We start from the raw sequence: 27,021 nt of genomic DNA, 5'->3' as shown, positions 1-27,021 counted from the left end.
AGATATTAACTTGGGACTATATTGGAGTGAAGCACAGGCGAAGCACTGCTTCTTGGGCGCTTGTGAATAAGCCCTATTTCAAAAAACGGTGGAGTGTTCCTTTAAGAAATTCATAGTAAGTAATAAGCAAGATACAGTAGAGTGTAGGCCTAGTAGTGGTTCAACAGATCGCAAAACTCATGGTTCGGATCAAATTACGTTTTTTGAGTCACCGATTGGATAATTTTTCAGATCAGCAAAAAAAGGGGGAGGGGTCAGAAAAAAAAAAAGAACAAATACACTAATTACATGCATAGATAATAATGCATTATAACAAAGTTACAAATAAAGTGAGGTCTAATTGTAGCATTCAGGTACAAAAATTTTATAATTAGGCCTAAATGTAAAATAACACTATAGTATATCAATTAAATATAGATTAATCTTTGTTAAAGCTGTGTTTTGTTGTTCGATTAACATTAATGACATAGACAGCAGCAGGTATTTATAGGCTGCTGTCACTTTAAAAGTGAATGCATAGATCCATGATACACATCAGATTTTTTTCTCAACGTTCACTTAAGACATAACGGACTGTGTTTTCAAGAATACTTGCTGAGACGGGTATTTTGGCGTAGTTTTGTATGTGTGTCCGTTTAAGCTCAAGGAGATGCGAAAGGGGAATCAATTCGCTGTTTGCAAATCAGAATCCCACCTCTCTGTGTGTGCGTGCTTCGGGTGTGTGCGCTAAATTGGCAAGACAAAACACATGCAAATGATAAACTTTCGCTCTATGATGGTTAAACTTTGCAATTAATCCACAAATCACATGCGTACTGAACTGTGAGGCCTGGTCCGTACGGATCATTTACCATTATTGGTAAAGGAAATGCTTTCCACATATTGGTTGAGAAGGAAATGTAAAGATGTAAACTTGTTTGTTCGCAATTAAACTCCACTGAGTAGCAACCTTTTAATATAGGGTCCTGTGAAATCCATTTTATTTTCCCCTAAATTCTGTTTTCAATTTAAGTTTTTGTGGATTCTGTGTTTTATGATTAAATACAAATTGATATAAACTTAAAAATGTAATCACACTTTTAAATTGCAATCAAATGAACATATAGGGCTAACAGTTCATTTACAACAAAATATTGAATCTTTTTTTTGTCAAATAAGATGCTGTACAACAGAACTGTATACATTTAAACCATTTAAAACATATCTTGTTTGTACAATAATATTATTATTATTACTTTGAGAATTACATTTTAGTATACAGTTATATATATATTTCTGTCATCATTTCTTGAAGTTAAACTGAAATTTTGTAACTATGTATTTGACGGTAGTTTTTCTCAAATGAAACAGTGAAAAGCTTGTGACTCTCAAAGCAACTCTGGAGATGAAGTTCATGTGTTTATGTCCTCATATATTAGGACGGCAGACGCTGAAAACCCAGTGAGTGTCGTGTGTGTATCAGGCAAAACAGCGCTGTTCTTTCACACAGAGACACTCAGAAATCGTAGAAGATTTAAGTGGCAAACAGATACACAGACGTTATGACATCATATAGGAAGTGATTGTGAAACTATGCTCAAAGTGGCCTAAGAGTTCTCAGAACTTCTCTCTCATCCTTCTAGTCATTAAGACCTCTATAAAGACAACAGTGTTGTCTTTTTTCATGTGTATTCATTTTTCCAGTGTGAATCTGACTTCTTTGCTATTTTTCCCTACACTCCTTGCAGTGAATGTGGCTTCCTTTATTGTTGTCTTTGAGAGTATGGTAGTTGTGTATTAATAGGTAAATTACTTTTCCTCTCTTTTGAATTGCAGTTGAACCCAGATGTGAACGTTTTCCAGAGGAAGTTTGTGAATGAAGTCCGTCGCTGTGAGGAGATGGACCGCAAACTAAGTAAGTTATTGAGTCAGCATTGCTGACATAATGAGCTTGAAGTCATTGCTGACACAGCATCCTGTGTTCTGATTAAATTTAGTGGAAAGACGTTCAAGAACATATTTTTTTCTGGCTATGTTTTCTCTGCTTTATATCAGTTGTTTTTTCTTTTCAAGGATTTGTTGAGAAGGAAATCAAAAAGGCTAACATACCTGTTGTAGACACAGGAGAGAACCCAGAGGTCCCTTTTCCGCGAGACATGATTGACTTGGAGGTAAAAAAAAAAAAACTGAGTAGAAATAATCAGAACCCATAACTAAAGTGGCAGTATATTAAGGGATTATGTGAAGGTTGTTCCAAAAGGTAATAATGCTGCCTCCTAAAGCCGGGTGCACACTGTGCAGTCTGAGACAAATTTTGCAAATCCTAAAAGATTCCTCGGATCCTAGGCTAAAATCTGAAGTATCTGATCGTTAGTTTGACATGTTGACCGACAGCCGATTAATGACTGTTACGATCAAAGTTTACCTCCGACACAATTCTGGCAGTGTCAGAAGATTTGACTCAGAGTCCTGCTTAGACTTCTACAAATTGTCTTCATTTTTCAAGACTAGCCATGATAGTGGAGCGGCTAAGTGCTTATGTTTGGCAGAATCGTTCAGTTTATGATACAAGCGTGAAAATTGGCATGAGCAGTCTCCATGGGTCACTTGACAAGAAAATTGTCCGAGCCACTTGAAATTTCAAGATGGCGGCAATTTTTCAAGATGGCCGACACCTTAGTGGAGCAGTTAAGTGATATAGTGGTTTATTTGGTGATACAAGCATGAAAATTGGCATGAGCAGTCTCTGTGGGTCACTTGACAATAAGCCACCTACAGCTACTTGAAATTTCAAGATGGCGGCCATTTTTCAAGATGGCCACCACCTTAGTGGAGCAATTAGGCTTAAGAAATCATTTAGTTGGTGATACAAACATGAAAATTGCCATGAACCTAATTGCTCCACTAAGGTGGTGGCCATCTTGAAAAATGGCCGCCATCTTGAAATTTCAAGTAGCTGTGGGTGGCTTATTGTCTAGTGACCATCAGAGACTGCTCATGCCAATTTTCATGTTTGTATCACCAAATAAACCACTATATCACTTAACTGCTCCACTAAGGTGTCGGCCATCTTGAAAAATGGCCGCCATCTTGAAATTTCAAGTAGCTGTGGGTGGCTTATTGTCTAGTGACCATCAGAGACTGCTCATGCCAATTTTCATGTTTGTATCACCAAATAAACCACTATATCACTTAACTGCTCCACTAAGGTGTCGGCCATCTTGAAAAATGGCCGCCATCTTGAAATTTCAAGTAGCTGTGGGTGGCTTATTGTCTAGTGACCATCAGAGACTGCTCATGCCAATTTTCATGCTTGTATCACCAAATAAACCACTATATCACTTAGCCGCTCCACTATGACCAAAATTAACGTTAGAGATTTCTCTGTAGTCATAATTTCAATCCCGGGTGTAATGCAGCTCACAGTCACTGAACGTGTCATTGACTGATGATTTTCTCACGTGCGTCCTTTTTTTAACGTGTCTTGACTTTCGTACAGTCTGACATCAATGACAACTGAGATCTTACAGTGTGACACTTACAGCGAGGATCATGTTTGTGAAGTCTGACAAGCAACAATCGTAAAGGATGAAAATAAAGCGCACAGTGTGCACCCGGCTTAAGAGACCTTATATTGGACAAATGCTAAGGCAGTATTACATGTATCCTTCACTGAGAAATCACTTAATGCATTGTGATGAACACAGTGCTAAAAAAACAAATCAGAGATGCTGGATGGAAAGAGAGAAATGTTGATTACAGTCTTATGTTTCATTCAATACTGACAAGTTTTGATAAAAGTAGTTAATTATGTTGAAAAGTGTTTAAATCTAAATTAATTATATAAAAATGCTGTTCTTTTGAACTTTCTATTCATCAAATCATCCTGAAAAAATAATAAGAAATGTTTCTTGAGCACCAAATCAGCATATTAGAATGATTTATAAAGAGTCACTTGACACTGAAGTCTGGAGTTATAACCTCTGAAAATTTAGCTTTGCCATCACAGAGCTAAATTACATTTTAAAATACATTACAATAGAACACAGTTATTTTACATTGTAATAATATTTCACAATATTTTTACTGTATTTAAGCTGTTGCAAGAGACTACGATCTCTCTTCACAGGCAGATCGTGGAGACATTTTATCTGTTCATGATTTAAGATAAAATAAATGCAGCCTTGGCGAGCATAAGATACTTAATTCAAAAACATTTAAAAGATGTGTATACACACACACACAATTAATTATTTTTGTGCTTATTAGCTAATTCACTAGGTTTTGGAACAGTAGAGCTAATATGTGTGAATTTGACAGCTGTAAACAGTTTTGAGTGTGTCAAATAATTTCTGTCCTTTTGTAGGCCACCTTTGAAAAGCTGGAGAATGAGCTGAAGGAGATCAACACCAACCAAGAAGCTCTGAAGAAGAACTTCCTGGAGCTAACTGAGCTCAAGCACATCCTCAGACGAACACAGCAGTTCTTTGATGAGGTCTGCAATATCTCATCTCTTACTAAACCTTTTAGCCTTTAGAGTTTCCTGTGGTTTTAGAGGCATTTTACACGGTGTATGTCAGGCAGAGAGCTTTGCTTGTGATCTTGCAGACTATCTTGTGCACAGGCGTTTTGCACACAGGCTGTGTGAAACGTCTCAGTGCAACCACAATGATTTCTGTTACTGCTTCAGCTCGAGCAAAAATATGCTGCAGCTCAATGAGAAGATTACTGTAATATTTTGTCCTGTTTCATGCAATTAATGGCTAATAAAGCCATAAAAGACTGTCATAAACTTATCCTCCATGTTGTTCTTTGACCACATAAAAGCTAAATACTAGATGACATTGCTAGCAGTTGATTATAAGAATCTTTTTTATGCTCAAGTTTGCTGCGGTGCCGTTATCCTTGACAGCTTTTGTTCTACCACGTTCCACTTCTTTTCCATTTAAAATGAATTGGGAACTTAGTGTTCCCCTTTACCGTGTAAAATGGCCACCATTCAATAGTCAAATGAAGAAGTACAATAACACAAACAGAGGAACCAAAACATGTTTTTCCATATGTCTGTGATAATGTTCGCGCTGACAAAGGCAGATGCATGTCTGACAGATTGAAAGGCCATTCTCTGAATTCCTGGCCACATCTCAGCCGATGATGATGATGATGTCAAACTGCCCTTCCCAAGACCAGTTCTGCAAGGTGTTCGACTCCCTATTCACAAACTGAAAATGTAAAAAACAGCCTTTTGTGCCCGTGATAATTAGCTCCTACCAGGGTGTTTCTTTTCTATCTTTCAGCCTTTCAGAAATTTTTGACCATACATTTCTCTGCTTCCTGAACACTGATCTGAACTTTAACATGTTATTGTGATATATTTGTTTTACGAGTTGTAAAAGATCATTTGAGAGTATGCAGTTAAGTTGTCTTTTAATCATTCACTTTACTCTTACACAAGCTTGTTGGGTGCTCACAGAGACTGGTGGTGGGTGGTGTGAGGATGGTGTGGCTCAGGGGTGAAACATCTCAAATAAAATTGCAGTTTCAAACCCTAAAATGGACTAATTCATGTGCTACCATCCCTTTGTCCTTGAGATAGGCACATCACCTCTGGTTATCCCTTTAATAAGTGCATCGGCTCAATGAGTATTCATATGAGGGGTTAAATAATAAGATTGGCTGTGAAATAAATCTTTTTAATGGTTATTCCATTGAAGAATTACGATGACATAAGGTCACAGAAATTTGCTCTTTATTTATAATATGAAATAAGTACTCTAACTATTAATGTAATTTCAGCATCTAACAATATTAAGTTAACTACAACCTTTATTGGAAAACAATTTCCTAACACCGTGTCCTAACTACACACGCCGCGACGCGCGATAAAAGGTATCTTTTCCATGTTAATCAGAGTTTTTGTCCTAACCAGCCACGACGGCGTCACGCGACGATTCTATTTTAGAAACGGTTTCTATTTTTCTGCGACGTCGTGGCTGGAACAACTAACACAAAGTGTGGCAATGATAATCTCAGGTACTGTTGTTTATGTTCTTTATTTAATGTTAAAAGCATGCAATGTGACTTTGAATATCATTTAGTGCTCCCAGCTTTGTAGCTGTAAAAGCAACAATGGATAAGAATCTTGAAATTAAACAAATGGAAACAAGAACGAACAAACTGTGAACAAACAAGTGTATTCTTTGACAAAGATTGTTTTAGTAACTCAGTAGCCTATGTATTTTTAATAATGTTTAAATGGTGTAATATTTTTGAATTTGATTATGAGGCCTACTCATCCATTTTCTTGCGAGTGCCATCAAGAGATTACTCTCTGGTGCTGTGCACTTGCCACGAGACTCCGCCCACACGCTGTTCTGATTGGCTGTGAGTTTTGATCGATTTTGACGCGTCTAGTGTGGACAGACAAATTATTTGTCGCTGGAATCTTATCGAAATCGCGTCTGGTTAGGACACGGTGTAAAACAACACTAGAATGAACTTAAAAATCGGATCATTTTTTATAGAAAGAGATGAATAACTTAATGAATTGTTGTTTTCTCTTTTTGTTAGATGGAAGATCCTTCACTTTTGGAAGAGTCATCAAATCTACTGGATCCGAAAGATGTCGGACGCGTCGCTCCACTCAGGCTTGGGTGAGTATGTCAGTGGGTTTTGGTCTCTCAGTCTTCTTAAGCTATTTTAAATGGACAGCTGAAACATGGATGTTTCATACGCAGTTCTAGATATTACAGACATATATATTCTTCTGAATTACTTTCGGTGTATTTCCACATCATTTTACCTCGTAAGCGGCATCCCTTAAAGATTACAGCTCACAGTTACTGCTTGAACTCTAGAAAAATTAAGTTTATACACTGCCTGGCCAAAAAAAAGTCACTGTTCGGATTTAAATAGGCAAATACTTAAAGGAGAACTCCGGTCAATTTTAACATTGAGCTCATTTTTTTGTACATTTGGAGTGCTGTCAATACAGAGAACAACGACAAAAATCGGTGTTGCCTACACAGAGTTATTCTATTTTTAAAATTTGCACCCTGTTGACTTCAATGGGGCAAGTACTAAACCTGCTTTTAGCCTCTTAACATCCTTGATGTGTCATTACAAGTGCACAGAAAATGTGAGTGATTCCTTCTGAGTGAACACGAGTGAGTCTGACTGCAGTAGATGTGAAAGATATGTATAAAAATGATGTTATTTAAGCCAGCGCAAATACCTTTGTTTACATCCTGTTTTTCGGTTGAAGTCCAAAGTAGTCGATTGCCGAGTTCACGCGCGTGATTAAACCTACCGTATTTTTCGGACTATAAGTCGCTCCGGAGTATAAGTCGCATCAGTCAAAAAATGCCTCATGAAGTGAAAAAAAACATATATAAGTCGCACTGGACTATAAGTCGCATTTATTTAGAAATTTATTTCACAAAATCCAAGACCAAGAACAGACATTTAATCAGGAAAGGCAAGTTATTCAACTACACAGTAGCACACAGAACAACAGACTGAATAGGTGTCCAGTATGTTAACGTAACACATTAACGCCCGTTTCACACATACTCCGTTTGTAGTGCGTATATTTTTCCGTACCCTTGTTAACAGGTCAGAGCTTTCACAGTGCACGCGGTTGCAGTCCGTCGATCCGTTCCAGGTGCGGTGCGTATACAGCAGTGCAGCGATCGTTTCCACACCGAGTCTATTTTTGCTGTGCTGCAAGCGCTGAATTAAAGTGACAGCGCATGTTTCGTGGTCAAAATGAATACAGATTGACATGAAAATGTAGTAATTTCATCATAAATGCATTTAATTAAATACTAGCCTACTATTTTTCACAGTCATCTTTTTACTTCAAGCGTTGGTAAATCAAGGAAAACTACAATTTACTTCAACAAGGCGACATAATGAACAACACTCGTCTCATTTGCGGAGGTGGAAAAACAAGTTATTTGTGACATGCAAGACTTATTGTATAAAGATTTAAATTATGCAAAAGAAAGGGTATGAGTCTGCTGTTTTTGTCAATTTTAAGTTTTAATTTAAAATGTATGCGATTTTAATATAAGTGCATGGGTAAATATTTTACCACTTGCTTGAGCAACTTAATATATAATTATATAGAAGTAATGCATTGAATAATAGTTTGTTTAAATTGTGTTTAAACGTGAATACGTCTATTAAAGGGTATACGTAAAGAGAATCGCAATGCTGACAAAAAACTTTTTCTTTTTTTTTAAATAAAATTTGCTGATAACTTCTGGATTTGAAATACAATGTGTTTGGGGTTACAGCCGCGGGTCAGTTACGCACTGCAAACGCAGCTTATGTGAAAGCACTTTAGCGCGTGCTGCTCCTGCACAGCATATGCACCGCACACGCACTGCACACGTTATTCAGCTACACAATAGCATAAAGAACAAATATCTGGGAGGCTGAATAAGCTAAATTAACATAAGCCAGCGAGTCCAACAAGCAATTTACCAGTACAAGTTCACCAAGCTAGCTCCCGCGATCTCATTCCTCATCATTTTCTTCATCATCCGTGTCGCTTCTGAACAACTCCGCCAACTAGAGCGCCCCCTCGCGGCTGTAGACGGTAATGTTTTCTCTTGGTTCATCTCAGTCTGAATTAATTTTGATATATAAGTCGCACCTGACTATAAGTCGCAGGACCAGCCAAACTATGAAAAAAAGTGCGACTTATAGTCCGGAAAATACGGTATATTAAACCTATGCGTGTGAACTCTGCAATCGACTACTTTGGACTTCAACCGAAAAACAGGATGTAAACAGGTATTTGCGCTGGCTTAAATAACATCATTTTTATACATTTCTTTCACATCTACTGCAGTCAGACTCACTCGTGTTCACTCAGAAGGAATCACTCACATTTTCTGTGCACTTGTAATGACACATCAAGGATGTTAAGAGGCTAAAAGCAGGTTTAGTACTTGCCCCATTGAAGTCAACAGGGTGCAAATTTTAAAAATAGAATAACTCGGTGTAGGCAACACCGATTTTTGTCGTTGTTCTCTGTACTGACAGCACTCCAAATGTACAAAAAAATGAGCTCAATGTTAAAATTGACCGGAGTTCTCCTTTAAGAGTCTATGACTTGATCATTATTGCTGTGATTATTATGTTTCTAGCATGTTATATGTTTGGCAACAGTTCTTCTTATCCTAATTGATGGAGGGTGTAGCTTTTCATTTCTTAATTATTCATGTTGGAACATGGCCACATCATGGCCATATTCCAGAATGACAATGTCAAGATTAATCAGGCTCAAACTGTTAAAGTATGGTTGGGAGGGAGCATGAAGAATCATTTTCACACATGAATTGGCATCTCTGAATCTTTGGGATGTGCTGGAGGAGACTTTACAGAGTGCTCGACTCTTGCACTGTCAATACAAGATCGTGACCAAAAATTGATGCAGCTCTTGATGGAAATAAATGTTGCGATGCTATTTCCATGAAGAGGTGCATCAATTTTTGGTCAATATCTTGTATTGACAGTGCAAGAGTCAATCTTGACATTGATGGATCTTGACATTGTGATCCTGGAATATGACCATGACGTGTCTTCCTACATGGTTGTTTAAGAAATGAAAAGCTACGCCCTTCATTGATTAGGGTTGGAAGAATGGTTGCCAAAATTATAACATGCTAGAAACATAATAATCACAGCAATAATGATCAAGTTATAGACTCTCAAGTATTTGCCTATTTAAATCTGAATTTCAAATTTTTTTGGCCAGCAGTGTATGCGTGCATATGCTTGGATGAAACCTAGACGTTAATGGGGTTTGTGCATTTTGTGATTTTTCTGATTTGCTTGCCTATTTTTTTTCTTTGCCATAGCTCTAGAAGAATGCAGAACAGGTCTTTTGAACGGCTCTAAGTTTAAGGGTGTATGGATAATAAATGCATCAAATGTTTAAATGGTAGTCATATGGTCATATTGTTCTGGATTGAGCTGTAAAAATTTCAATACAATGGGAGAGGTTGTTTTTTAATAGATTTATGCTAGTGAGGTTGAAGTAATTAAGAGGGATTTAACACCCATTCTTATGCAACTGCTGCCAATGTCAGCGGATTTGTCATTGATCTGTGATCAATAATCCTGGCATGCCTTTAATACATAACATAAAACATATTTTTTCCATTCCGAGCACTGAATGAAAGGAAAGCACCATGAGGAGAGTTTAAAATCAGCATGAAACGAAAGTTGGAATAGATTCCAACTTTACTTTAAACCTAGATTGACGTTTCAGTCTAGGTTTAAAGTAATGGAAAAACAGAATTGAAGTTAACCTAGGGTTACTGTAAAAATAAAATGGGCTATAAGATCAAAATGTTGGTTTAAATGTAATTGATTATACATTATACATATGCAACAAGAAGTTTGCTGTTGCATTATTATAAAATAAAACTCCAGATTTAAGATTAAAGATTTAATCCAGATTTAAGATTAATTGTTATTGGTGCAACCCACCCAAATTTCATTAAAAATAACAACATATTTTCTAAATAAGGATTAATATTAAACCTTTGGAAGTACAGCAAATGTTTGTTGTTTTGAATATCAGTTTCATTATCCAGATGTCTGCTGTTGGAGGATAATGATATAATTCACTCATGTTTGACACTGGTTGCAGGTTTGTTGCAGGGGTGATAGGCAGAGAGAGGATTCCCACCTTCGAGAGGATGCTGTGGAGAGTTTGCCGTGGAAACGTCTTCCTGCGGCAGGCAGACATCGAGGACCCACTTGAGGACCCCGCCACAGTAAGTTTGTCCTGTGAGAGAGAAAAATAAATAGCTTTTAGATAACTTTGCAAGCTAAAAATTTAATCTCTTGTCTATATAGTTTTCCATTTTGGATTATGAGTTAAATAAACTGCATATTTAATAGCAACTTCCTCTTTTTATTCCCCTCTTTTTTTCAGGGAGACCATGTGCACAAGTCGGTGTTCATCATTTTTTTCCAGGGAGACCAGCTGAAGAACAGAGTCAAGAAGATTTGTGAAGGGTACGAGAGCATCACTGCCAATAAGAAGTCACACAATATAGTGACCGAAACAGAAGAAAAAAGTTATTTACATGAGATTTTAAAAACATGAGGTTGTTCTCAGATTTTGCAGACTTGTTCCTTATAATACTTTTCAAGTTTGGGGTTAATAAGATTTTTCTTTCATTATTATTGTTTGTGATAGAAGTCTCTTATGTTCACCAAGGCTGCATTTATTTGATCAAAAACACAGTAAAAATGGTAATATTGTGAAATATTATTACAATTTAAAGTAATTGTTTTCTGTTTTAGTATATTTTGAAAAAGTACATTTTTCCTGTGATGGTAAAGAAGAATTTTCAGCATCATTACATACATCATTACATTATCAGTCTTCAGTCACATGATCCTTCAGAAATCATTCTAGTGATGATTTGGTACTCAACAGTTGTTTTGCTTATTCAGGATTCTTTGATAAATAGAAAGTTCAAAAGAACAACATATATTTGAAATAGAAATCTTTTGCAACATTATCATTTGTTATTGCCCCTTTTGATCAAAAAATCTTAATGAATCCAAAAACTTGGAACAAATATTTGACAAATTCATAAAATCTAAATATTGCATGTTCATACATATTGCATTGTGTTATTTACTTGTATTTTTGTGTTTTTGTGTACTCTGCACAATCACAATAAAGATCGAATGCAGTCTTTTACTAATATATTTATGTTAGGTTTCGGGCATCTCTATACCCCTGTCCCGAGACCCCACAAGAGAGGAGAGAAATGGCAGCCGGAGTCAACTCTCGAATTGACGATCTACAGATGGTAAGATGTGAGGACACACACACACACACACACACACACACACACACACACACACACACACACACACACACACACACACACACACACACACACACACACACACACACACACACACACACACACACACACGCACGCACATGCACATGCACGCACACATTCTCTAAAAATAAAATAAGTGGATGTTGGCCGAGTCTTTTTTCTAAAGTTCATCTTTTTATTGTATGAGGTGAAAGACTGATCAGGGTTCTTTTGAGTCCAGACCTGGTCTAGTGCTGTTAGAATTGTTCCTTTGTTCACTCTGCCCACATTCTGATTTAGTTTACTTGCAGGACTGACTTGTTTGCACTGTCATTCTGCAAATTATGAAATCTGATCTGCTCTTTCAGACAGTATTGTCAGTAACCGTTGTATCTTTGTCGGTTTGCTATAGTAATGAATATAAGCACCAACACAATGGCAAGACCAACTGTTTGTGGTCTGACCAGCGTCTCTATGTCCTCGTATCAGTGTGTGTCTCTAATCTTTTTCGTCTTGAGTGGAAACCCTAACCTGATCCTTGGGCCTCATTAAAACACATGATTTTATAATGTTATTTTTGTTATTACGATTTCCTTTTGTCCCTGAAATCCTCACTCTGATCAGAGGTTAAGTCAGGGATTATAAAATGAGCTTGTGAAACAAAACACAGCTGTTTACAGAGGGAAAGAGCCTTAAAGATTCAAACATGTTTCCAGAGCCAGTAAACTCATGAATGCATGTTGGTGTTTAAGTGATATGATATGACTGAATATAATTTGACAGTACATCAATTGATGTAATTTGCTTCATAAACTACAGCTGAGTGGCGTAATGGAATTACATGAGATAAGAGTGTGCCCAGAAACTCAGGTTAGATTAGAGAAGGGCAGATTTTGTTGCAAGTAAAACATTAATGTCTTTTCTTTTTTTTCTTTTTTTACAAATTTCACTAAAATACAGCAGAACACTGCAATCTGACCATTTCATTTATATTACATGCATTTGACGGTGCTTTTATACACAGCAACTTCAATAGTACTATTCTAGTTTTGTTGCCTTTTCAATGAGATTTAGCTGTTTTTTTCTTGTTTACTATTAGCAGTTTCACAGATCACTGTCACCATGAAATGAGAATGAATATATATATTATTATTATTTTTTTGATTGATCATTCTTCTTGCCTTCCCTAATATACTGTGGCGCCCCCTGGAGGTCTGTGCATCTCTTTGAATAACATATTAATTAGACTCAAAACTCTTTTTAGTCTCAAAACTCTTTTTCTTCAATTTCCTGCTCTATTTATTTATTTATGATCTTGAGTTGAGTTTAAACTAACAGATTTGCAATAAAGCACAGGTTATTTTGACAGAAATATCCACTGGCAGCATCAGCGCGTACACGCTTTCTGTCGATCCGTACGGCACAGGGAATCTCCCTCAGTGAGTCATTAGAGGCTACTACTAGGTTTAATGGGGGACTTCTGGATGGTGTTACAGCTCTGGGTCTTTGAGAGAATCTCTCAAATCTCTGCCTTATTTGGGAAGGAAAACTTTGGGTGAGTGTGTCCTCGCACATTTACATAGTACCCATACCTTCCTGCCCCCACAGATGCCCACACAGTTTGGACCATCAGCACATGGCAAGGCAGTTGATCACCACTGCCTACTTCTCACGTTATTTTTTTTTCAATGTCTGCACAGTGGCACATACAAGTTTCTAGCTCCATGTCATTTTTCAACACTTGCTGAAAGTGATATACTGCGTTAAACAAAAAATCACAGCCAATAATAATTTGGGCTTTAATAGACCTTAACAGGGTACAGCCATATTTAATTTTGTCAGGAATGAAAACGAGGCTGTGAGAAATACAAGTAGTGCGCTCAGTGGATTGTACTGTTGTTTGACAACATACCGGTTGTTCAGCTGACGAAAAACATCTTTCAATAGACAAAACTCCATAAAATTGTGAAAATTACATGACTTTAAACAGTGCAAGTCCATCCCTCACAGCCTCGTTTTCATCTGTGTTAAATTTAATATGGCCTCTAACCTGATAGACAGCTATGTGAAGTAAGATTTTGGGCCACTGAGGTTTTTCAGTAGGCGGGGGCTACCTATAAAATGTGATAACATAGAAATCGATCAACAAAAATCTGATTTGGGTCAAAAACTTAAGCTGGCATCGCGTCACAACTGTGAGGTGCCTTTCGCAGCGGCTGTCTCATAGTGAGCGTTCCTGTCTGTGCATACCCACATACTGAGGGAGTTTGTTCTTCATGTTTGCCACACTTATTCGCTGATTCACTCTCATCCCACACCCCCTGAAAACCCACATACATATCTGTTTGCTCTCTGACTTTTCAAAAGAAGTGAAGGAACACGTCCAAGCACAAGAGTGCTGACAGGGCCGGGACAAAGCGCACACTCGAGTTCCATGTCACTGACTCACTTCGAGCTATTAGCGGGCCTGTTTGTCCCGGAGGTGAGAGAGAATGCTCACTATGCTTGTGTATGTCGTTAATGTCGTTAATGTCCCTGTGCTCTTCTCCCAGCTTTGGAGAGAATTTGGTTTCCTTTGGTTTGATGCACATGCCTTGTTTGTGTTTGTTACTGTTTAAGAAAGACAGAAGGTCTTCTGGACACATTATTGAGGATTACATAAATCCCAGAGTGGGCGAGTTTGTCTTATTTGTCAGAGTGGGTGAGCCTGCATGTTTCCAGCGTGGGTGGGCATGTGGGTTATTCTAGTGTGAGTGAGTGTGTCTGATTTCACAGTAAGCGACTGCGTATGTCCCACCCAAGTGAGCGAGAATGTGCATTTGGACATTAATGTTGCCACTCTATCTGTCCAACTTGACAACCAGATGCTGGCTCACTTCCTTGGCCACTCCTGAATGATTGTGAAATTCTTTTTACCTAAATAGAAGACACATAGGCTATATTCAGACAACCAGGGTTTGGGATTCATAAACATCTTTACCAGCAGGTGTGTCTGCAATACAACAGCAAAAATGAGCGGCTTGTATACTTTCTGTATGGACAAATAACTAAACTTAAGCCCCTATTCTTGCAATAGCTGTGAATAACACTTGTTCCTAGTGAGGTGGCATTGGTTAATTACTTGTTTGTGTTTCTTGTTCAATGCAACAATAAACACAGCTTGAGGTCTGATGTTCGATTGGCAAAAAAATAACTCTTATGGTCACAAGCTCATGAGCGTGAAAACAGTTTGACAGACAGAACGTGACAATCCCCACACTTGCGTTCTTTGCACTGGACCACTAACATATTTCCTGTATTTGGCCAAAGTGTTTAAGTGGGCATGAAGACAGCACGTGTGTGTAGAACTTTTGATTGCCTAATGGAACACACTACATCAAAATACAGTAGTAATGTAAAGTAACGTTTTTACATTTATTTACACATTTTGATCACATGACTCTTTGTGTTTCTAATCATTTCTCTTTATTGCTTATAAAGAGTTACATCTCACTCCACAAGGGTATTGTGCCTGATGAAGACCTGATTGGTCGAAACGTTGCGCTGTTTGGAAAATATATTGTTTGGAACTACAATTTCAGTGTGTGGACATTATTTTTATTTGTTCATTTATTGCTATTTTGTTGTCCTGCACCCAAGCCCAATTTGGGTTTTTGATATGCATACTTTTTTTGTATTTTTGATTCATATACTTCAGGCTGTTGTTCTTTTGTGACTCCATCATGGCCAATGAAGAACATGTCGCTTTAAATAAGACATTTGAGTTTAGTGAAGCAGATTATTCTAGGATCCTTCTAAAAGACAATTTTTGACAACATTGAGGTTTTGTAGATGATATATGTTGAATCGGTTGGCCTTTTTTCTAGCATTATGGCTTTTCCATTCACATCGCTTTGATCAATATACATTTATCCACCTAATACCTATTATAAATAGTCTTTCTAGAAAACAAAACTTAACTTTTCTTATGAACTTATGTGAATTTTTTTTTGACAAAATACATCATGAAATATAAACTGCACCTGTGCAGCATAATGCATAAATAAATAATGCGTAATACATTCCCAAATGCAAGCTAAACTCACAGCACATGCAGAGATGGAGTTCACTGAGACGTGGAAAACATTGGATCATCGCTTTGAAACACAGCACAAACAGGCTATATACTCACTAAATTTAATTGCAGTCTTTTGCGATTTGATAAAGGCACAAAGTCATATCGCGCTTTTGATTTTAGTTCGTTTGACAGATACTTTGCCAAAGCAATGGTGCAAAACAACGTTAGAAACTTTTATGTCTTATGAGAAGTTTAAAAGTATTTTTAATTCATTATGAAACTGGTGGCACAGATTAGACTATGCTGGGCCGCAAGAGTCTAGGCAATTAATGGGAAACACTGCATCAGATGTTTGAAAGAGTGACATGCAAAGTCAGACACTTGACAGCAATCTACCGAGATTCAGGTTTCAACCCAACCACTGCTCTTTCAGCTCTAATTGTAACCATATCAACTCTGTCCAGTGATCTCACATTTCCTGTTTTGACCCCTCCTCTCCCTGTGCGCTTTGTGTTGTAGGTGCTGAATCAGACGGAGGATCACAGGCAGCGTGTTTTACAGGCGGCTGCCAAGACTGTCCGAGTCTGGTTCATCAAGGTCCGGAAGATGAAAGCCATTTATCACACTCTGAACCTCTGCAACATCGATGTCACTCAGAAGTGTCTGATCGCTGAGATCTGGTGCCCTGTGTCAGATCTAGACTCCATACAGTTTGCGCTCCGTCGGGGCACGGTGAGGACACACATTTGTTTTAAACTATATAGGTAGCCCTTACTTGCACATTACTATAATATTAAAGGGACTGTAAGTAGGAATTTCTCCCATCTAGTGGTGAAATTATATTTTGCATTCAAACGAATAATGCTCTCCAGCGCCTCACTTTTTCAAATGCGCGTTGCATCTATGGTAGCCGTTATGTACCAAAAAGCTATGACAGGATGTCTTATAATAGCACTTCGAGTTTTTCTTCGGGTGAACAGGTTTGTTATTTAAAACAAACTGAAACTTGAAACAACGAAAAAAGAATGTTACAGTATGAATTACTGACTGTGAAAAACATTAAATAAGGTAGTAATAAAGCCTTCTTTACTCGTTATATTTTTTGAAGTACTTGCATTGTTAGATATCATCATCATCAGAGCCTTTCTCTAATGTTACTTTACTCAATAGCTGCTATTCATCAAAGAGCCTGTTTAACTTTTACTATAAATGTTCTTCTGTCTATATAATAAAGTATACAACCAAGCAATGAAAAAAAAGCATGTAATTAAGAACGTAACATTGACTTACCTGTCGAGAAGAAAGCAGGAAACTTCAGTGTCTCCTTTGAAAGCTTTCTCCTGCATTAGCTATCCCAACATTAACCCTTGTTTTTGTAATCTCCGGTCACGTTTCCTTTTACGGTCTATTTTGGACTTTTTCGACGACGAGGACTCCTTATCCTGTGACTCATATGTATGTATGAATGAACGGTGTATAAATAACCGTGCAGTGCAGCCTTTTAAACTTGCCGCGGCAGTGACAAGCGCCTCTCTCTGCTCTGCTCCTCCGCTTCTGTTGACTTCAGTCACGTGACGCTGGTTCTGAACGAAACGCGTTGTGGAAACGCGTTGGCCTAGTACTTTTTGTCCCTCTCTGCTATTATAGTTTTTCAAGATGGCGGAACTACATGGAAGCCTCCGTGGACTTACCCGTCCCATGTATATAAAGATAATCAATTCTTCGTTTACGAGGATTAGTCTGATCATTGGCATAGGTATTTGTACATCATTGAGGGCATATTTATTAATAAAAATATTGATTTTAGATAATAAAATACCTAAAAAGTTACTCACAGTCCCTTTAAAGGTTAACAACAGAGCCCAAACTATTAGCCTAAATTCAGTTGCTATTTCTTTTTAGATATAATAATAATAATAATAATAATAATATTCAAAAACTTGCACTTTGAAACCTTTTTTTCAAAAGTTTGCGTTTTCAGGCATTGCGTTGTCGTGTAAATGAATGGCCAAAATGCATAAAAAGTTTATGCATATAAAGTGAGGTCAACCTCAACAATGGGCCAGGGCTACACACCTATTTTTTATAAACATCCTGAAATCTTGAGCCAGAGGAGGTTGGCATCTTATTCTTCATCTTATCCTAACCCAGTATCCACCAAATCAAATCAGAATCCACCAAATCAAATTGCAACATAACTTTACCTCGATATAATTCATTACATTTAAATTTCTCTGTAATAAGCACATCACTGATACAGGGGCCTGATAAAATAATTGAATTCCCTTTAATGTAGGAAAACATTCAGTGTCATTTTATTTTGATATCTGATCTCAAATCTGCATCGTAATTGTTACAATTGACCCGTGTCATTGTCGTTTGAACTCTATACTATAATTATATACTATACTTTAAGAGCTCTGTAAGTAATATGAAAGATGTATTTAGACTAATTTGAGGAATAATATACAGTAGTCTTATTACTGTTGTAGTTTATGGATATTTTATAGACCCCATGATATGGCTTAATGGGTTATTGTTGACATCCTGTTAAAATAGAACATTGTTTTGTCATTGTCACATTTTTTTTATCATTACATTTTTTTACAGTAGACAGCAGCTTTCTGAGCCGCCCTGTAACAGGAAGAAAACTCTTATTTTACATTATTTAAAACATTCCGTATATAGATTTTACTTATATCAGCACAATAATCTGTTTATTTATTTTCTTTAAGCATATTATCGTATCAGCAAACCCCAATATCGATTGACCTCTAATGTATGTATTGATATATTAGTATAAACTAATTTCAATATATATCTATATATTGAATAAAACATGTTGTGAGTATTTTAAACTTGCAGTTACCCTGTTTTCCCCAGCCTGTTATTAAGTAACAGAATCTGAGATGCAAGATTTATTTTGAGATTGTATGGGGTTGTTCTGTACATATGAATTTAGTCCATTTAACATTGGCATGTTAGATCACATATATTATCACCACACATGTGTTGTCTCTAAGGAGTTGCCTCTTTGTTCTTGTCATCACATTCAGTGACTCACACTTTGTAAACATGACTTTAGCTTGTGTTATCCCAGGACACAGACACATGCACACAGGGGACTGAGTGTTAGGACGGAATGCTCAGATGCTTTTACATTGAGTCATGAGACCCCTCAGATCAAAGTTTGAATTTTCCTGTGGTCAAGAGCAGCTGAAACCTGATCCTCCTCCCATAGTGCCACAAATGGACTCTGTCAATCACTTCTGCTCTGCCCTGTTGAAAAAAATGGATAAAACGATGGGCGAGATTGGCAATGGTCATCCACTCCCTCAGTGTTTAGTGCAAATGCAAAAGAAAGAGAGAATGCTCGTGTTTGTGTTTTATATCAGTAGTAAATAGTAAGTTATAAAATTGTTTTTATAAAAAATGTAATATAAATAAAAAATTTCAGGTTTTTATTAAATTAACTGGGAAATGCATACATCTTTTTCACTAAAATGATCAAATATATTTAAAAGACTCTTTATATTGTCCTTTGAATGCATACTAGTATACAGTGCATTAAGTCAGAATGATCGTGTCAGCACGTCTGAACAGAAATCTGAACTTCCACTAAACCTACATGAACCAAACTTGAATACACAGCATTTTCTGTTCCTTATGACACATATTATAGTGTTATTTGTTTATATAGTATTTATTTGCTGATTTATTATACAGTTTGTGTAAACAGACAAAAATGCACTAGAACATGCATGGTACGCATGACCTGCACTGAATTGGTTGGTCTCAGGATGATATAGTATGTGTGCTGAAGATCCCTTGAGCGATAGATTCTAGATTCTCATAGTTACTCACAGCAGAAGGTGTGTGTGAGGTCTGGATTCTCACGCCTTACAGCAAGACAGTGAGGGCAGGGTGGGTGTAATACCTGTAATCCCTGCAATGAGAAGTTGTAGTGTAAGGGTCAGAGGTCACTAGAATGTTAACCTTGTAATAGTCACATCTTAAGAGGATTAACTGCTCACACAAATTCACCTTCTGTTCTTCTGTGTCTGCCTCTCTGTCTTTATAGGGTTAAAACAGGTTATACGTAGTTTATATAGTGGCAGCAACCTACAGATGGACCAGTTTGTAAATCTGTGCAAACCATTTTTAGTAACAAAAAAGTAGCTTCCTTCTGAACCTAAACTAGAAGTGTTATAGTGTTAAGTCCATGCTGAAATGTGAGGGATTGTGCTTGCGTGCTAGTTCAAAGCCTGTCGTCCTTACACATGGCATTTTTCCTCATGCCTTATTTAACTAGCAGCTATTAATATCAGCTGTCTTACACATTGCCTTCACATGCACTTACATGCTGTAGACTTCACCTACTAAAGTTCAGTTTAGGATATACAGAATCTATTTAAAATTTAAGCAAACGAGTGACATATTAACACTTACATACAGGGCCGTAGCTAGAGGATTCGGGGCCCCCTGAAAAAATATTTATGTGGGCCCCCACCACCCTCCACCAATATCATATACTGTAAAATAGATGAGCATGGAGGCCCACATATAACAGAAGAAGGTGATGTTGTTGTAAAACCTTTATTTTAAAAGTTAAATTTATATAAAAATTACAACTAATAAAAAGAAATTGTTAAATAATAATAAAACCAATTTTAAAAAAGTAGCAGCAAAATAATGTTTTTTTTCCCCATCAGTCTGTTATAATTTATAAATCAAAAAGTTAACATTTATAAACTGACAAGAATGCAGTCAAATTTAAAAAATAAAGTCATTTATTGTCTTATTTTTTAATAAAGATAATATTATTAAATAAAGCTAAAATGTATGCATTCAAGTGCAGTGTGTATTCGTGTTTTATTGATGTAATAAATACATCATCAGCCGGCAGGTTAGGTGCATAATGCAATGCGTTGTGACTCGTGTCAATTTTTGAACTCTATTTACAATAGTGTAAAAAGACAGGAATTTTGACCACGTAATCATTCGGTCGATTGTGGTGCGCACCGATAATGAAGAGTGATAGTACCCGGCAGGCTGTAGATGGTAGTTTTCTTATTCCCAGCGAAATAACAATACAACCTGTCTTTAAGAACGTCTTGATCGACTGGGATACAACAACTCTCCTGACCTCCCTCTCCTTCTTTTCATAGCGTTTCTGGTACACTGATTTATGTTTTCTTTTCCTCGACATTTTGTCAGTCAATCTCCTGCTCTTCCACCAAGTTCATCGTTCACTTCAGACACTGCCGCCTCAACTCTGATTGGTTCTGTTCACGAGCTGGGGTGGGACTTACAATTTTCTTGGGTCCATCTGATGTTTGTCACTGACTGAATAATTAATAAATACTTTAGATCGGACTAAACCATTTATAGGGAGGAAAGAGAATATTTGGAAAGAATATTTAACCAAATTGCATGTCTTTGTGGTTTTCATTTAAATCTCAGGCATACAACTAATATAAATATTAGAATTATTCATACAACAGGGGCCTATATAGTATAACTGCTGGATTTTGTAATAATTGTCACCACCTTTCACCCCACTAGCGACGGCCCTGCTTACATAAATGCAATGTAGAGTTGCTAAGACAAGTGAAATAAATCTGGGCATTCATACAACTGCACCACTATTTACTGGGAAGCAAACTGGAGCATTTATTTTTATGCATAGCTGTTTGTGTTCAATTCCACTATTTCTTGCAGGAGAAAAGTGGATCCACTGTTCCCTCCATCCTGAACAGAATGCAGACCAAGCAGACTCCACCCACCTACAACAAAACCAACAAGTTCACCTCTGGCTTTCAGAACATCGTCGATGCCTATGGCATCAGCAACTACCGGGAGATCAACCCAGGTAACCCTGAACTTTAACCTTTAGTCTCGGAGCAAGTCCCAAAGTCCTCTGCAGTGATTAAAATGGGCTTCAGATCAGCATACGTATATTTTCTGTAGGTGTCACAACATATTGTTTGCATCCATTTTTGTGCTCATGTGCTCAGCTCCATACACCATCATCACCTTCCCCTTCCTGTTTGCGGTCATGTTTGGCGATCTGGGTCACGGTATACTCATGACCTGTGCTGCACTTTATCTGGTACTGCGAGAGAGCCGATTAATTGCCCAGAAAAACGACAATGAGGTATCCATCCATCCATCCATCCATTTATGCACCCATCTCATTATTGATGATTGTCCTTACTCGTATCAAATATTGTTCATGTCATATAGCCTTTATGTGTATATAGGTCCTGAATATAGAAAATATTGATCATAATTGTGTTAAACTTGTGAAAAATAAAACAGACATCTCCCATTGTGGGTTAATTCACAGGCTAAGCTAAATGTGAGAATTATTATTAGTGAGATGATTGTTTTAAGTTTGTCAGATGATTGTTTCAAGTTCAAGTTAAAAGTTGTTTTAAGATTATTTTCTTTTGTTTGTGGTGAATAAAAAACGTAGTTTGAAAATTGACTGTTTAGGCCTAAATTGTGGCTTTATAATTATTCAATTATAATTTATTTATATTTATAAATATAATTTAATTATTCATTTTATATATTATTAAATAATAATACAGGTATCTGTATTTATTTCATGATACTGACTTTGATAGTACTTGGTTAAAAGATGTAATTTTACAAACATTATTTAATTTTTTTTTTTTTTTTTGTCTTATTATGCATATATGTGACAATTTGGACCATCACAAATCAGTTTCTCTCTCTCTCTCTCTAGATGTTTAACATGATATTTGCGGGCCGTTACATTATTCTCCTGATGGGACTATTTTCAGTGTACACTGGGATTATCTACAATGACTGTTTCTCCAAATCCCTCAATGTCTTTGGCTCAGGCTGGAGTGTCAGACCCATGTTTGGAGATAAAGGAGACAACTGGACGTAAGTTGTTCGTTCCAACCCTTTGATTTTACAAAAACTTTGTAACTCATAATCAGCCACTTGTTTGAGTTTGAATAGATCCGTTCTATCGTTCAGGTCAGATCTTTATGCATAGCTATTCATTTGAATTACTTATAAATTTAACATGGAATTTTCCATCATCTCATTCAGGTTTACAACACTGGAGGAAAACCGGATATTACAGCTGAACCCTGCTGTGCCAAAAGTGTTTAACGGACCCTATCCAATTGGCATTGATCCAGTAAGCACCAAGTTCCTAAACGGTTCTGTAGCAAAGATAATCTAAATTCAGTCCTCTAAATATTTTTTTTTTACTTTCTCCTGTCAGATCTGGAACATTGCCACCAACAAACTGACGTTTCTGAACTCCTTCAAGATGAAGATGTCAATAATTCTGGGAGTCATCCACATGACGTTTGGAGTTATTCTCAGTCTTTTCAATCACCTGTATGCACTTGTCCATTATTACTCTCAATAGATCTGTGTTCATATTTTATGCTAATTTAAGTCTGTTTGTCTATGTTTGAAGGTACTTCAAAAAACCTCTGAATATCTTTCTGGGTTTTATTCCTGAGATCGTCTTCATGATCAGTCTGTTTGGCTACCTGATGCTGCTCATTTTTTACAAGTGGTTGGCATATGATGCCAAGACCTCAAAAGATGCCCCCAGTCTTCTAATAGCCTTTATCAACATGTGCCTCTTCAGCTACAATGATCCCACTATCAAACCGTTATACAAGGGACAGGTACACATTACCGACACATACCGATTTAATCAATATATGTGGCAGATGAGATGCCATGACATTTAAAACTGATGTTTTGTCTCTCTCTTTCTCTGTCTCTATAGATGGTAATTCAGTGTCTGCTAGTTGTTATAGCTCTCGCCTGTGTACCATGTATGCTTATAATAAAGACCCTAGTAATGCGCAGGCAATACCTCTGGAGAAGACACCTGGTAAGGACCTGTTCTTACAGACGCTCGCACACCACATTCAAGATTCTTACATACCCAGTTTATTTTTAGATTTTTTATCTTGCCATTTCCATATCCAAAGTGAGACGTTTGTGGGATGTGGACTGATGCAACTATTTGATGCATAGAAAGTTTAAAAGAACTTTTATTTGAAATAAATATTTTTGTAAAGTGTCTTTTCTCTGTTTAGATCCAATTAATTTGTCCTAGATCATTAAAAGTATTATTTTTTAGAAAAAAGAGCTATAGTGTATTTTTTTTTTTTTTATTATGCTCAGTTCTAAAGTGTTTCTTCAGCTAAAAGTCTTTTTGAGTGCAGTCTCTACAAAATCTATCATAAATGACTGAACAACCCATGTAAATTCATTGGTCAGCTAGCGTGGGAACCCTGATAACCGATGTGCTAGATTATTATATAATGGCTCAGCTATGACCTAGTGTGATTTTTGCTGCAGGGAACACAAAACTTTGGGGGAATCCGTGTGGGTAACGGCCCTACAGATGATGAAGCTGAGATCATCCAACACGACCAGCTTTCCCAAAACTTAGATGAAGAACCTGAGGTGAGGGAAGATTCTCTTTTTTCGATTGTTTGTCTGTCTCTCTCTCTCTCAACTAGGCTATAGAATAACATAGAAATAATACTTTTTGTCATACTAATTAAATAGATTACCCATGCTTGTGTCCTTTTTTATTTTACCAAGATGCTTTGATGTAGCATTAGTTTGTGAAGTCAAACAATAGTCTTTCTATAGCCAGAGAATGACTCCTGTTCTGCCGACCCAAGAGCATATTTATTTGGATAATTGTTTGGGTCGGGTTTTTCTGTCCGACACTCTGTGTGATGACATGTTTTGATTCTGAGAATAGCTTAACATTTTATTGTAACGTAATTAAATAGATTTTTTCTTCATAATAGTCTATGTGCAACTTGTTACCACCCACACGGTGACAAGCTACACCAGGGTACCAAAAATTGCTGCAGTGGGCATTCCTTTCTGTGACTCACTGGATCTGTGATCTGCATACCAGTGCTGGTCTAAACTGGGTCTTCCACTTTTAAAAGCACTATCTCTCCCCCCAACCACTGTATCCCTGGGAAACCAGTCTCATAACACTAAACAAACACGCACCCAGCTAATTGAGCTTCTCTTCTCTGAGAATAAAATGGAGGAAGATAGTAAACTATTTATACAATTTCCTGCTTTATTTTAGGGTTTGAGATGCAGTCATTTCAGTACATTCATGCCAATAATCTTCCTCTTTCCGCTCCAAACAGGCCTGTCAGTAAAACGCAGTCAGCCGTAGTCAATTTACTGGAGACTGAAGTCAGATCTCCAGGATTGTTTATCTCTCTCGTTTTGGTGTGTACAGTGACCCTGCAAAAGTATTTGGTTACTGAAGCCGCACTTAAAAATGTATGAATTTAGTGGTATCTGCAAACAAATGACGCTAGACCTTTTCTCGTAAACAGCTTAAATTTCCCAGCAATTACTTACAGTATCAATATGATTTTAGAGGATTTATGAATTCATCACAAATGAATTCATCCCTCAAATTCACAAAGATGTCCTAGTAGAGTGTAGTTCAACACATTATGTTCCAATTTTGTCCAGACAATTGTCTTTTTTTAATAAAATCAACTCTATAATTTATAATTTAAAACCTAACAAGTCTTTTTCTAAAATGTGTACTTTTAAGTGTGCTGTGTGTCTTTAAAATAAATGCCAATTGGTTTGATTTATTGTATTAAGGCATTCATGCATTTGTATTTGTGTGACTTGAATACTTTTTGGGGCCACTGTATTTTGCTGTGACGGAAAATAAATGTGTCGGTCATTAGATCTTTGCATTTTCTGTGAACTTAACAGTTTTCCCCCCACTGTCTCTTCATCAGATTCTAACTCTGTCATTAACCCTATTTTAACCCTGTGTGTCTGTCTTTGCATGTCTCTGATTATATTTCAAGCAGTCAGAGGAAGAAGTGGTAAGAGCAGACAGCCTTCTCGACTCTCTGTGTAGATGTTTGCTATCATTTTTTACATTTGTGTGTGTGAGTGTGTGATTGTGTGTGTGTGCGTGTGCGGCTTGTGTGTATCCCTGCAGGTTTCAGTGTTGGTAGTCTCCTGTTTTTGGTGTTCGGTTCTTTTCCAGCACAACTAGATAGATTCTTTTCTAGACGTCCATTTTCCTTAGTTTTTAGCCGCCATCATTACATGGGAACGATCTGGTGAGCCGTGCTGGAGCGTGATTCTGATTTAAATCACACCAAATGATGCTGATGATCTGAAAGGCCCTGCGCTGTGATTCTGTTCGTATGCCCGTGAGATCCAGGGCTGTTAATCATGCTGTGATTGAGCTGGGAGTGGGATTAGATTCATGTTTTCATCAGTCTGAATAGCTCTTATTGCTCTCTTTCTCTCTCTCTTTAGTTTAATTTTGCAGATGAAGCAGTGCATCAGGCCATTCACACAATAGAATACTGCTTAGGCTGCGTCTCAAACACTGCCTCTTATCTACGACTTTGGGCGTTGAGTCTGGCCCATGCACGTAAGTAATGCACACACACACGCATGCACATTTATTGTATTGAATACAAACTGAAACCTGGTCATATCTGGGCCTGAGAAATAAATGGAAATTTCTGCAGTGAATATAATTTTTGCTCAGCTCTACTTTATAAACTTAGAGTCGTAGGCAAAGACTTTGGTAATGTAAGCCCCTGTTAAAGAAGTAAACTGCTTCCTCCAATTATGAATTCATTCATAAAATCCCATTCCAACAAGTCATGAATGGGAACCCTCTAAAAATGTACTTACATGCTTTTCCTCTCAATATGCAATGTGGAGAAATAAAGTAATTGTTTACAAGGTTTTTCTTAAAATGTGTTTCTTTTTTCTTACAGAGCTCTCTGAGGTCTTGTGGTCAATGGTGATGCACATGGGCCTCTCTTCTAAGAATTTTGGTGGATTCTTGGTCCTGTCAATCATCTTTGCCTTCTTTGCTACACTGACAGTGTGTATTCTGTTGATCATGGAAGGCCTATCTGCCTTCCTTCATGCTCTTAGATTGCACTGGTAAGTACACACACACACACACACACACACACACACACACACACACACACACACACACACACACACACACACACACACACACACACACACACACACACACACACACACACACACACACACACACAC

The 27,021-nt window shown here is 37.2% G+C and overlaps 1 protein-coding gene across 4 annotated transcripts in view; it reads left to right on the top strand.

The window, feature by feature from the left end:
- Positions 1–27,021, top strand: part of atp6v0a1a (ATPase H+ transporting V0 subunit a1a) — a 36,136-nt gene that overhangs the window by 7,608 nt on the left and 1,507 nt on the right. Inside the window, exons 3-22 of one of the 4 annotated variants that reach the window (XM_079891566.1) lie at positions 1,816–1,894; positions 2,053–2,150; positions 4,346–4,474; positions 5,089–5,178; positions 6,550–6,632; positions 10,649–10,775; positions 10,937–11,019; positions 11,735–11,828; positions 16,423–16,635; positions 21,625–21,775; positions 21,921–22,060; positions 22,658–22,821; positions 22,993–23,083; positions 23,171–23,289; positions 23,372–23,588; positions 23,693–23,800; positions 24,274–24,381; positions 25,788–25,805; positions 26,251–26,368; positions 26,724–26,895. In XM_079891566.1, the coding sequence (XP_079747692.1) occupies positions 1,816–1,894; positions 2,053–2,150; positions 4,346–4,474; positions 5,089–5,178; positions 6,550–6,632; positions 10,649–10,775; positions 10,937–11,019; positions 11,735–11,828; positions 16,423–16,635; positions 21,625–21,775; positions 21,921–22,060; positions 22,658–22,821; positions 22,993–23,083; positions 23,171–23,289; positions 23,372–23,588; positions 23,693–23,800; positions 24,274–24,381; positions 25,788–25,805; positions 26,251–26,368; positions 26,724–26,895 (2,402 nt within the window). The remainder of the gene's footprint in view (positions 1–1,815; positions 1,895–2,052; positions 2,151–4,345; positions 4,475–5,088; positions 5,179–6,549; positions 6,633–10,648; positions 10,776–10,936; positions 11,020–11,734; positions 11,829–16,422; positions 16,636–21,624; positions 21,776–21,920; positions 22,061–22,657; positions 22,822–22,992; positions 23,084–23,170; positions 23,290–23,371; positions 23,589–23,692; positions 23,801–24,273; positions 24,382–25,787; positions 25,806–26,250; positions 26,369–26,723; positions 26,896–27,021) is intronic. The other 3 variants (XM_079891568.1, XM_079891567.1, XM_079891569.1) reach the window with 3 other exon arrangements.

The sequence above is a fragment of the Squalius cephalus genome (genome assembly GCF_949319135.1).
Source record: "Squalius cephalus genome assembly, chromosome: 1".
NCBI lineage: Eukaryota > Metazoa > Chordata > Actinopteri > Cypriniformes > Leuciscidae > Squalius > Squalius cephalus.
Note: the sequence above shows the minus strand (reverse complement) of the source record. Positions and strands in the feature narration are given on the sequence as shown.